The sequence below is a fragment of the Polypterus senegalus genome, chromosome 15, assembly GCF_016835505.1.
Source record: "Polypterus senegalus isolate Bchr_013 chromosome 15, ASM1683550v1, whole genome shotgun sequence".
Lineage (NCBI taxonomy): Eukaryota > Metazoa > Chordata > Cladistia > Polypteriformes > Polypteridae > Polypterus > Polypterus senegalus.
The window spans coordinates 79339985-79354243 of record NC_053168.1 but is presented as its reverse complement, the minus strand read 5'-3'; the positions used below and the strand labels follow the sequence as shown (position 1 = coordinate 79354243).

The 14259-nt window shown below is 33.2% G+C and overlaps 1 protein-coding gene across 2 annotated transcripts in view; it reads left to right on the top strand.

The window, feature by feature from the left end:
- Positions 1-14259, top strand: part of LOC120515885 (calcium-binding mitochondrial carrier protein Aralar2) — a 234224-nt gene that overhangs the window by 91479 nt on the left and 128486 nt on the right. For both annotated transcript variants that reach the window (XM_039737241.1, XM_039737240.1), the window contains exon 4: positions 8454-8569. In XM_039737241.1, the coding sequence (XP_039593175.1) occupies positions 8454-8569 (116 nt within the window). The remainder of the gene's footprint in view (positions 1-8453; positions 8570-14259) is intronic.

The window sequence follows — 14259 nt, the reverse complement described above, 5'->3', positions numbered from 1 at the left end:
TAAATACATTTTTAACAGTCTCTATGTTATATTTATATTGTTTAATTTCATTGTGCTGTACTTAAGTTAACAATTAAGCAAGGATGCATTATTTAAATGATCTTGTTGCTTTAGATGAATGTGCAAATGAACAAGTTTTTCAGTTCATGTCCATCTTTTAAAAAGAAAAAAATTTAGACAATATATAAAATTGTACAGGTCAGTGCTTTACTGAAGTAACGGTGTGTTTTATAATTCTCATTCCAGAGATAGTCATTTCCCAAATTTTCTTTTTAAAGTATTTTTTAACCCATACTGATTATGCTGTTAGCATCATGTATGTAGCCTTCTATATGTCAGTATGTAACCACTGTTTAGTTTGTCATTTGAAATTCATCTGTTTTATTACAGAATAGCTAGGGCTGTTTTTTATCTAATAAATTGTCATTTTTACTGTTAAAGTATTGACTGAAATGTTTAGAGAGCTGCCGTGACATTAAATTGAAATGAACAATACAAAGAGAGAACCTCCAAACATTAAAAAGGCCTTTTCAGGTGCTATTCCTTTCAATGGACTGTTTCATCTTTCACATTAATATGTATGTTTTTAATAATACATAATGATGGGCAATAAATTGTTGGGGTAAGTCAGAAAGAAAATCCGTTACCTTGGCAACTACCTGTGTTCGGCATGGAGTAGAGAGCATACGGTCATGCTGCACACATTATTAAAGCTCCTTTAAACAGAAGGAACCACACATGCACTGTAATTGACTGTGAAAAATTGCTATTCAGCTCCTGCATTGTGTGGATCATAATATAGATAAATGCCCGCGTTACCGCTATTAGGGTGTAAATCTATTAAGAGTCACTGGCAAGCCAGTAGCTAAACATTGTTTGGGGGTGCTGGAAATAATAAGCAGAAAAATTGCTGGTTTAATCAACCTGCAAAATAGGCTACATTTAAATGCAGCTGGGTTTGGTTAGTCTTGAAACCATCTTAAGTAATAATATACTGTTTTGCTGTACATTGTGTCACATTCTAGTGATTTTCAAATTTGGCTGTGTCATTTGATTTAGCTTTTTTCATTTAGTTATTTATAGTTTGTATTACTTTCACTGTATTCATTTAATACATAGTAGGAAACAATGTTAAAAATATAATATTAGTTTATTAGTATCATTATCATTAAGTTATTACATTAAAGTGACAAGGTTGAGTTTAAACACTTGATTGGTTCTATCTGGTTTAACAAAATACTCATTTAGTTTCAACCAACACCCTATAATTCTTTGCTTTGAGTATATGCATAAGTCTGTCTATCCCATCTGGATTTACTTACTAATATGCCCATCAAGAGCCAGCCTGTAGGTCAGTCTTGGTCCCAATTCACTTCAGTCTCTGGATCATTAAAATCTATTTATGTGCAGTTTTTAAATTGTCTGTAACTTCAACAGTAAATGTAGCATGACCAGACGAAAATCACTTTTTAGGTCTGAGTGAGCTAATGTTTCAACTTTTGAAAATGATTTTTCATTAAATAACTTTCATGAGCAGTTCCAGAAAACAGAGGTCAAACAAATTTAAAATGTAAGTGTTGTAGATTCTTATCATAGAATGTTGTGTTTTCTTGTTTATTGAAAATGAATGTTGTGTGCTGATATAGAATAAAATTAATTTCTTTGTAACCAGCAATAGAGACTGAAAAAAGCATAGGTCAGAGCCTGGAGCTGACTACATTAACCTCTGAAAGCCTTTTTGTATCCCAGGTGTTTTATTTGCATACAAATTTATGAGAACTTTATTAACTTTTGAGAATGGACAGTGTTATTAATACTGACAGGAATGTATGTTTCTCATTGGGTAATATAAAATCTCCCTAGTTGCTTCACTCCAGCAGTAAACTGATTCTTCTAAAATATATAGACCTTTATTGCCTGAAGGGTTAGCTAACTTAAATTCGCATTACATACATCAGTAAACTGATTTATTTATATAAGCATCGTTTTGTATTAAGATCATCACCATATAATACTCATCATGGTGGAAGGATAACTTCAGCCAACTATCACAGTCATAACCTACACAAAACATAGTTTGTAAGCACAGTTTTTTTTTCATAGAAAAATACTTTTGTTCCCATGACCTTCTTTATACTGTACCAGTTTGTTTTTCAATTTCAGACAATAAGAAAAGTTTAGGACAGATTGATACTTTCAGTGCCAATTTTTGAAAGTGTTGTTTATAGTAAGTGTTTAGGGGTTCATAATTATGATTCAATATACTGTATCAAATGTCTCCATGCCTTTTTAGCACACTTTATTCTTGGTATTTCACATTTTTAAAAAAATCACTTCATTTGTTTCTGTTTTTGTGAGGAGGCCAGTCACAACACAATTATTCAGTAACACACCGTTTCCCTTTTTATGTCAAGTCTAAAGTGTACTAGAGGACTGAAGGACAACGGGTAAATGATTCAAAGTATCCCATAGACAATATAAAATAAAATCTAAAGATGCTTAAGACTCCCTGTGTATTTTTTCATTTCTGTGGTTTCTTTATTTCCAGATTTGAGTATTCATATTAAATTAGAATATTTGAATTATCAGAGAATAGAGGGATCAATTATAAAAACTTGTCTTAAGCCTTTACATTTGAAATTACAAAAATCTGCTTTGTTTTTAATTCAAACAAGAGCGATGGCACCAAAGTAAATTATTATTTTCTTGACCATATAATTGTATTTAGGTTTAGAATGAGAAAAAATACCAATAGTAGAGGGGTGGCAAACTATGAAATCAAAGTTATACATTCTGATTATAAGGGCTTTTTTCAGATGGTATAACCTGAATTAGATATTCACAATTTAAATGGTTCTGAATGACACAATATTGACATTTAATTACCCATTACTAAATGAACTTCATTGATCTGTATGGTAAGATCAAGTAAATTCAAAAGTTTAAATTAAAGCAGAATTATTATTATGAACAATTAAAAAGTGGAAAGGAAATATGGATCATACTGTATAAAATGCATATTTAATCTTTAAAAGTTTAATTCAAGAAAATCAAAACAAAATTACAAATTATTTTGCATCCTGTAGTATCTTGATTTAGTCAATAACATTGTAATTTCTGTGAATTACTCAACTGATTGGGAATTTTAAAAATGGCTTTAACAGAAATTTCAGTATTAATAAAACAAAAAATCACTCCTCCATCTATCTACTCTCTGAGTGTTCACTCAATAAAAGTTCACAGGGAGCTTGATCATATCCCTATTCCCTTTTTGATCAAGGAAAGATTCATCTCTGAATGGAATTCTGTTCCATCCTATCCTTACACAACCATAGTCACTTGTGACAGCCAAATGTATATGTGCCAGTTAACCTGAATGCATATCTTTAAGAAGAGGAAGAAACTTGTGTAAAGACAAGGAGAGTATACTGCATAAGCTCTACTCAGAAAGACCCCTCAGATTCTGGATCCAACTACTGCCCAGTATGCCACCCTTGTTTGAGAAAATCAATGTATCATTATTATATGTTCTAAACTATTTTATTTTTGTGTAATACATATTTAGTAACAGTAAATTAATTTTGTGTGTATGGGAATTTTATACTGTATTTAAAAAGTGATATTTCTTTAATTAAGTTTTTTCTCTTCTCCTTTATATTTTAACAGTACCAAAGCTAAATAACAACGGTAATTTGTACTTAAAAAATACTTATTTATATTGTATTGTGTGAATAACGTTTGTAATGCATTATATTAAGTGCTCGAAACGGTACATCTCTACCTTCATCTATAATTTTATACAGTATACATATATTTCTTTTCATATTTTTAGGAATTAGATGTAAAGTTTTTATTCTAGTATTTTTTCTTTTAGTTACAGTTCAGCCATTTTCCAAAATGTAGTGATTATTTTGTTGTAACAGATACCATAAGCCTTCATATTTTCTTTCATTTACATTCTACAAGTGTGCAGCTTTATTAGTTCATTCCATTTCATCAGTAACAAAATAATTAGAGGAGGCACCAAACACAATAATTGCTTCTTAGTAATTGAAATAAATTATACATAAACTGCCACCAGTCCTGTAGGTTTTGTGATGACCTGTTGTAATTAATGTAGCCATTTGTGAAATTTATAATAGAGTTCAGACAACTCTGAACTAAACTTTAAATATAGAAACTAATATGTGTGCTAGGCACGTTTTAAGGCTCCCTTTTTACTGCATTAGCTGATTGCAAAACCAAAATCTTTTTTATATTACTTCTGTAACCTATTATTTCATAATGATTCCATGATTGGTTCCTTCGTTTACTAAGTACTAATGTTTCACAGTTATGAACAAGGGTATTATTAGGTTTACAAAATTTTACTGTGAGTATGATTCCCTTGGTGTAGTAACCTAAATGAATTCTACATTCTGAAAGGCACCCGTAGTCTTTGGTAATGAGATTGCTCCACTGCAGACATCGTGTTTTTAACTGATTTAAATAAGACTTAAGAATTTCAGAAAACCAGATAATACATCTACGTTTCTGTGTACCCCCTATTGGCATTCCATTAATCAAGATTAATGTATAAGAATAAAGTTGTTAAATATATTAAGTAGACATGATTTATATTATAAAATAATAGTGCTTTTGAATTGTAATTATTATAAAATTTTTAGATTTTGTTTTCATAGTCTTTTGCTCTTCACCAATAATTTGATAGTTCTTTTCTATTCAATGTTTAACATATTGTATGTCTAAATTTCTGTGTAGCAAGCTTGCTTATTGGTCAGTGCTCCTGCCTCACAGCTTTTGGAACCTGGATTCAAATGCCAGCGTGATAACTGTCTGTGTGAACTTTGTATGTTGTCCTACTGTAGCTCTTCAGGAGAACCCAAAAACAATACACCAATGTATTTAGAAAATGAAACAAATATGGATCCCAACATACCTTCTAATATAGATGATTTATTCCAGAACAATCTAAATAGATTAATATTTGAATAATAAAAATCCTGACGTATTTGATTACAGTTCTCTGCAACAAGATCCTCATCGTCTGTTACCAATAATACTAACAGATCAAATTTTACCACATAAGGCTGACTTAGATCCATAATACCTTGTAATAAAGATAACTTTTTTCAGCATTAGAAGTGTTTGTAAAAAAAATTACCAGTACTAGGCAATTACTAGGCAAAACCGGTCAGAATTACTACCAAAACATCAAAGAGGTCAAAAGAGCAACAAGAAAAATAAAAGTAAAAGTAGCATTTTAACAGTATGAAAAATATAAAATTCTCTTGTCTGTTTACGTATCCTGCTTATTTAAACTGTTTTCTGTGCAATTATAGTAGATGAACCTGGCCAAGACTGCCCCAGAAAAAGTCTTAGTTGCTATGTAGTAGCTCTATTTAACTGGTACTATTATGAAAATAGAAGAAAAGGCTATCACTTTTTCACATGTCTGAAAATGAATGACATAACAGAATTTGGCAGAGAATTGTAACGTTTGGTAATAAAAAGTTTGTTTTTAATACAGTTGGCAGACAAGATGATTGCTTGATGATGTAAATGAACTGAAAACACTGGTCCAAATTTCTGTATATTCAGAATTTCAACTGCATGGCTCTATGGATGACAGTGCCAGCCCTAAGTTTTAAGTCTGGATTGGAATGTCTTCTTTGTAGAGTTTATAATTTATTTTCTAAATATCAGAGGCACTCAACTTATTTACAATTTGTGTTTCACTAAAAATATAAATTTTGTATGTGCTCTATAATGGATTGTGGTTGCATCGTAGCCCCACATTTACAAAGTGAGAATTCAAACAAAACATGAACTTGTCGATTTCATCATTTGGGTAGGTAGGAGATTATTTTTCTGGTTGTGTACAAGAAAGGCAACTTCTTGTTGTTTTCAGAATGTGTCATCATGTTCAAACTACTTATTGCTAATTTAATCGATTTCTGTCAAATATTAATAACTTGCTAAATATTATAGCACTTGGTCCACACAACAGTTGTTTACTTATTAACTCTAATTTGCAAGCAGGTTTGTACATGTTTGAGTACAATCCATCATTAACTGGTTTCTGTATTCTGCCAATGCTTTTGTGATGGCTTTAATATTAATATAAAATGGTGGGGCCATAAAATTAATCAAGACTCAATAAATAAAATCAAAACTGGCACCACTGCAAGGTTTCGATCCCACCTTGTAATTAATGCTTCTGAGATAGATACAATCGCCCTTCATCCCTGAACTGGATGAGTCGATTAGAAAAAAGGTTAATGAAAATAAAACAACAAGTAAAGCATATTAAAAGAATACTTCAGAAGGGTAATTTTTGTATATTTTTACAGGAGAACTAATTTAGCTTGAACTGAGAATGGAAAATTTGCTTGATATGTATTTCCTTCAGAGCATGCAAACATTGTAGACTGACTCTAAATATGCTGTATTATTTTTATGACCCTTTCCACTGTAAAATTTTACACAGAAGAATTATAATCTGAGCAAATGATAATCAATCCTCATTGCCTCATTATGATATTTTTTTCTATAGAGATTTTATAATGTTAATAAGTGTAACTACTACAGTCATTCTTTCACAATAAATAAAACAAAAGAAAAAACTGTATTTAACATGTTCCAAATGTTTTGGAATATGTTTAATTGAATATTTTGGGGGTTTTACTCAGTGTTTAACTTTTTGTGAGCAAATGACCATTTTGTAGCATTTCCAGAAGAGCTCAGATTGTTAGGATTTAGGAATTCAGTGCACACTTTGTCCATTTTAAAATTCAAGATGTAGTAGGAGTTGCTGTTGTATTGCTATATGTACAGAGTACAGTGAAATTACCAGTATTTCATATCCATGTAATAAGAAAAATATATTAAAATAATGACAACATTACTGGGCGTCATGGTGGCGTAGTAAGGATACCTGGGTTCGCTTCCCAGGTCTTCCCTGCGTAGAGTTTGCATGTTCTCCTTGTGTCTGCGTGGGTTTCCTCTGGGTGCTCTGGTTTCCACCCACAGTCCAAAGACATGCAGGTTAGGTGCACTGGCGATCCTAAATTGATCCTAGTGTGTACTTGGTGTGTGTGTGTGTGACCTGCGGTGGGCTGTTGCCCTGCCTGGGGTTTGTTTCCTGCCTTGCGCTCTGTGTTGACTGGGATTGGCTCCAGCAGACCCTGTGACTCTGTAGTTAGGATACAGCAGGTTAGATAATGGATGGATGGATGGACAACATTACTTATAACTACTTGAATTTGGTTATGATTTGCATTATTTTCCACTACTTTTTTAGAATGAAACCTCAATTCTTGGTCTTTCAATAAAATGTTGTATGGTTGCATAGAATTCTAGCATCTGCTACACCTTCTAATTGTCTGTAAAAAGTGGTATCTCTTATTTTAGCTTTTATGTTGCATATTACACCTAGGGTTCCCTATATATTCTACTGTTATCATTAATTGGTCATTTTGTTTAGAAAAGGACACACCTTTGTTTACTTTCTTCACTTTTGACTTGAATTTGACTATTATGTAAATGCAGTTCAACACCAGATAGACGATGGACTCAAAAAATAAAATTTTGTTTGTTTAATTTTTAAAGATTTACAACTGTGCATACAATGTATATCTATGTCTGCATATTTACAGAGGATGCATCTGCAAATGTTACTTGTTTTGCCAATATATGAATGTGTGAATAAAATATAAGATTGATATGCACTAGCCAGCTTTGCAATTGTAGGCAACATAATTTTTTTGTGTTCTGCACCTGTTTTTGTTATTTATTTAAAGAGCACCATAAGGCATAAGTCCACTAAGAAGATTCAGCATGCTTTCAGTGATTGTGTGTGTGTGTGTGTGTGTGTGTATAAATACTGTATATACACAATATTTGTATGTATGTGTATGTGTAGAGTATGTGTGAGTTTAAACTTGCAAGCTTGTACTAGTTATCACTTAAGAGCTGTAGGTAAATTGCCCTGAAAGTGGCTATTTACATATTGACACTGCAACATTGTTTCAGTGCAGTTATTCTTGAGAAGGTATCCCTACTGATATAATTGTTGGTTCATGCTAAGTAGTGAAATGTGCTTTTTATTATTATTATGATTATTTGTATTATTATTGTTTTTTAGTCAGTCATTTTTTTCAGCTTGTGCATATCGTAGAATTTTGTGAGCTGTAATGTAGGTTCTTCACCATTAGTTTTGGCTCATTAGGAGTTTGGCTCTCTAAAGCATCATGACTAAAGAGTTTTCATTTCTTTGAGACACATTAAAGTTAAGGTGAGTGATACATCATGTTTAATAGATAAAGATAAGCATTTAGACAGAGAGAGAAAGTGTAAAAGATATCTAATACATTATTATTAGAATGTAAACAATATTCTTAAGTCTTTTTTTAAAAAAATATTCTAAATAGTGCCTTTTCTTCTTTTTTTAGATTAATATCATTTCAGGAGTTTCTTGCATTTGAGGCTGTTTTATGTGCACCAGATGCTCTGTTTGTCGTTGCCTTTCAGTTATTTGACAAAACTGGTAAAGGTGAAACAACTTTCGGTAAGTGAACCAGATAAACCATTTTAGGAAAAAAAGAATTTGTATTTTTTTATGGCTGTGTAAGATTTTTATTTACTACACCTACTATAAGATTTCAAAAGAGAAATATTAAGCTTTCTACTTGGCTGAATGCTTTTAAACCACTAAATATGGTGGTTCAGCCATAAGATTAAAGAGATTAAAAACTAATTGTAATAAAAATGGTACTTGTATCAGAGAAATTTAAAGGCGAAAATGACAATGTGCAGAAATGTCAAAGATTTTAGATTCTGAATAAAGTGCACATGTGGCATTTGGTGGAAATGCATTAAATGTTCATTCTTAAAACCTTGCTAGTTCTATATATTTGATTAAATGCTAGGGCATTGAATAGCAAGCATCTTATTTCTAGGTGTATGCTTTTCAGGAAAGAAGCCTTTAGTTTGAAAAAAATACATCAGAGAAAGTTCCAAGAATCATTTCACGCTTTTCATTTGTTTCAGTGACTTTGATTCAATAAGTTCAAGTATAACTTTTTGGGAAGTTAACAAAGCATTTATAAAATTTTAGAAAGTATAAAAGTCTATAATAAATCAGAAAAGACTGAATTACACATATTGCATACTATCTGTCTGCTACACTTGTAAAATCCCCAAAAGTGTAATTATCTAGAATCTATAGATTAAGCTTGTTAACCTTGTAGCACCAGGTAGTAAACAAGCTATGTGATACTGAAAGTAAGAAGAAGCAGCATATAAAATGTGTCTTGTTAGGATACATACCATAATATCATTATGATCACAGAAACTTTTCAGAAGCAGAATATTACAAGGAGACAATGTACATTACAATGAATAATGTTTTATTTTGAAGTGTTTCAAATTCTGTGTTTATAATGTGTTTCCCTTAAGAATTGTATAATTTGAAATCTGTTATAAAGAACTACTTACCACATACTTTCATCAAGTCATATTGATATTGCCTCTGTCTATTTCCACATCCAGCATGCGTATTGTGCTCTTTATAATTTGTTTGTAAGCAGTTACCTCAAATGCAGAATATTGAATCAATACTAGTAATGGCTGTAAAGCTAAGATTGTTATTGTTTAGAGGTAACCGAAAACTCAAATAAGTAATTCATTTTAAAATTTTATTTTATATCATGTAATGTAAAATGCTAACAGTTGCTTCTTTACGGAATGTATTTAAATAACAAGCTAAACATTCTAACAAATTTTAGCTTGCATATAAATGAGGAACATAATGCTATGAATCACAAAAGTAAAGGTTACATGTTTTGAATAATGCTCCATATTACCTCAATTCTTTTATCTGTATATTTGGTACATAAACATATTCTATCTGCTTCACGTTTATTAAACATAAACATGAAGAGGGTTTAATCAATCAAAACTTATTCTTTCGTGTGTCACATTTAATAGTCATACATGTGAAAATATTTTAATCAATCAATATACATACTGTACACTGCAAGTATAACTGCAGTTACAATGAAAAAACTGTTAACTATGCATCCATCATCATGCTTTTTGTTCCAACATTCTGAGCTGTTATGACCAGGCCTCCTTGTCTTCAGCAGCATCCTCCAGGCCATCTTAGAGAATATCTATATGCTCCCAGGACACTTGAGGGATACAGTCCCTCCTGTGTGGTCTCATTATGCGCCTTGGTCTTCTCCCTGTGTGCCAACTGGCTTGTTTCTTTTAATCAGCAGTGGTCTCGAAAGCAAAATAAAGCACAAGTTGGTGCATAACAGGAATAAATACAATAAATTACAAAATGTAGCCTTTGGAGGCTGTATTAGTATGCTCTCTTGTTTGGGACATATATGGTAGGAACTACAGCCTGTGGTCTGCTCAGTCCACAAATTGACACCTCCTTTTGCAGGCACCCGGGCCTTATGGGCTCCAACAGGAATGAGCGGAGTCAGATGCCATCATTGAATGTCTTTTCAGAACTTTGAAGGGAAGGGAAGACAACACAGTTAGTGACAGCATCCCTTCTTGTCCCAGAGTGGTGTGACATACCTTAGATGAGCCCAGAAAGACATCTTCTGATGCACATGCTTGACGTTATGTAAGTAAAGAAAACATTTAGATATAGAAAGACAACAATGAACAAATGACCACAGACTTTGTTTTCTTTAGGCATCAGAGGTTAATTTCTACTAGGTCCTGAAAAACAAGAGTCAAACGGAAAATGCGTAGATTGCTTTTATTTTGTATTAAGTTGAGACTAAAAAAATCAATATTTATTTTTTCTTAAAACAGTCAGTTATTTTAAACTTAATTTCAAATGAAAATATTGTTATAGGTTTATAGGGTGTGGTAAGTTTAGCCTGGACACAGAATGTTCCAAAATACACACAGCCTACGCACCAAACTCCCTTTTCCAGTTCGGTTCTCTCCCTTCTGGACTTCTCCTGCCGCCTTTCCACCTCTCCTCCCAAGCGTTGCTTTCTTCCTCCCGACTCTAGCTTGTCTACTCGAGTGAGGCAGCCTCTTTTATAGTCACCCGGATGTACTCCAGGTGCTCTATAATGGTCTTCTGGTGACACTTCCTAGTGTGGCAGAAGTGCCGAAAAGTGCTGAGTGCCGAAAACACTCTTGGTGTCCCTGGAATTCCTTCAGGCAGCACTTCTGGGTGTGGCAGAAGTGCTGACATCCAGGACTCTCCAATCCTATGGGCGCCCCACTGTGGTGGCCATGGACCCCAATAGGGTTGAGCTTTCATGCTCTGTTCCCGTGGCTCCCATACCGACCAGGGTGGCTGCCCTCTCATGGTCCAGGGAAGGTATAGTCCCTCTTCTGGTCCTTCTAGGCATCCCAGCTGGGCATAGTTCCCAGCCGTCCGCCACAAGGGTTATTTTGCCATGCATATGGAGAGTACAGTGGAATTCTTAATTGCATATACTAATCCAAATACAATATTTTCCTTACCTTAAATAACTTCCTTACTGAAAAATATCTGTCTTTCTTATTTAAAAAATCTCAGAGAATTAAAATCACACCTGGTCTTATTTGGTGGATGTTAAATATTATAATTATCTTTGCCTTTGTTATTTTAACTATGAAAAGTTACATATACTGAGCAAATGCTTTCTTAATTTATGTTTAGCCTGCTAACTCAAGCCTGCCTTTAGTTAAATAGATCATTTGATTTTGAATTCATAATCTTAAATATAAAGAAACACTCAATTAGATGAAGAGGAATAAGTGGTGATTTCAGCATCTGAGAAATATATGTAAAAAAACAAAAAACATTACTAGTATTACATCCAAATAAGTTATTTAAAATATACAAAATAAAGGGTCTAGTATATTTTCGGAATGACCTTAACTCTTTAATAATCTGTTGATTGAATGACATATTCAACGGCAACCAATTAATAAGGAATAAAATAAGCATAACACATTATACTGAATTATGTATCTTCATTGAAGTGGTTATTAGAAAGGAGGAGGCAGTCAAAAGGGTATTGATAAAATACTGATAATTTGAATAATTTAACTCAAAAATTATAAACTGACAACAATGAAACAATAATTAGAGTAAAGCAAGTACATGACAGATATTTTAAATATCACTGACTTATGAGAGTAGGTCCCTGTTTTTGAAGACAGTCTTAATGATCTTATTATCCATTTTAAAGAAGCTCTTAAAATTGAAAACAGCTATTTTACTGAGAATCAGGGAATTACATTTGATGAAGTGATGCTGCAATACAGTGATTTCATTTTTAGTTTCTCATGACATAGCATAAGATTTTCAAATTTGATTAAAACAATTCAGTGTTACTGAGAGGCAGAGTACTGGGCAGAACAGCCCTGGATAGTGCACCAGGTAAATGCAGGCCCACTAATGCACAAACCCATATTCATACACACATGACCAATTTAGAGTTGACATTTAACCTAACATTCCAGTCTCTTTGAGAGTGTGGTAGACATACCCATGTAGACACAGGGAGAAAAGTTAAAAAATGACACAATTAACAAATGTGCACAGTATTAACTTAAAATGCTGCCTCTGTGAAACAACAGTGCTAACCACTGTTGAACAATGCCACTAATGTTTAGTGTTATACTCTTTTATTTTTCCATACAATAAAACATTTTCATTTATTTTTTGTACTGTAGTACTAGGGTGTTGTACCGTGTTAGCCATTATGAATGTAGAGAAAAGCCAAGCAAAATTACACCTTTTATTGACTAACTAAAAAGATTACAATATGCAAGCTTTTGAGGCAACTCAGGCCCCTTCTTCTGTTTGTCAAACAATTGATGGATACAGAAGAAAAAGTAATAAGTCCCAATTTGTATTATGATTATGTTGTGTGTACTTTTAATTTCAAATATAAGATAGCAAAATGATGTATTTGTGCTTTTGAGTAAATGCAAATGATTTGCATTCTTACAACTGTAGTATCGTAACCTGCTAGTAAAATGCTTGGTAAAGTACAACCAGTTTCTTCATTTGGGCAAAAACCTCATTCTCAAAACAAAAATAAAAATGGATACAGTGGAGGCAAACCAAGACAAGACTCCAAAATATTTTTTCTTCTTAGGACTGGCAATGCATCTTAGCCCTTTCATTAGAGGAGTGCCTGGAATGCAGGTGCACAGTTTGCGCATGCCTAAGGCTGCCCCTGCAGTACTGTCTCTTTCAAACGTACTAACCTCCAATTCCTGCCTTTCCTTTTCTTTCTCTAAGTAACCGATCATCACACAATCAGCTCTGTAATGGATGTTAAGCCATCTGTAAGCTTATTGTGCTGATTCTTCAAAACTTTTAAGGAACATTGAAATATCTTCGTAGTAAATGTTTAATTATATTATCCTTCATGCCAGTCCAAGTGAAGCCTACAGTGTGAGGCAGGAACAATCGTGAGCGGAGCACCAGATCCTTGCTAGCGTAGCAACACCGTGTCCTTTAATTATTAACAATATAGATTATTTAAATGAAGTTAAAGTTTTATCTATATAATATAATAAACATATTTTGCTGCATATCATCTTAAAAATGATATCGTCATCATATGTAAATACACTCTTTATAAAGTGGCTCAGGTTGTGCAATATTATAACTGTACTGCAAGTTTGCAGTGCGGTAACTGTACTAATAAGTACTAACAGTTCTACAAGGAGCAGTTGATGGACTGATTGAGTGCGTTTAGAGTTCTTGGGATGAAACTGAACCGCGAGGTCTGTACAGGAAAGGTTTGAAGCGTTTGTCATATGAGACGCAGTTCAAATAGGAAGCATGGCTTAGGCAGCGTGTGCTTGATGCTGTATACCGATAATTCTCTTTCCGATAAGCTTCTCCGAGTGGTGCAGTGAGAGTAATATGGAAAAGTTGATCCTCTGTGGCAACCCCTAACGGGAGCAGCTGAAAGAAGAAAAAGAAAGTGCAGTGAGAGTAACAACACTAAAGCAGCTATGGTATTTAAAATAGTTTTGACCATTCTGTGGACCATTATATTGTTACTGGTTAATTACAATCAGATGCATTAAACTAATAAACAATATGCGGTTAATTTCAGTGTATTTATAAAGCCACATCAGGAAAAGAAAGGATAACCACACAGGAATAGTAGCACTGTTTTGATGCTGGGTGCCTCCAGTCTGCAAAACCGAGTGGAGAACTTGCGTACGACGGGGTATGAGGTACCGTGGAAATGTGCGTGGCTT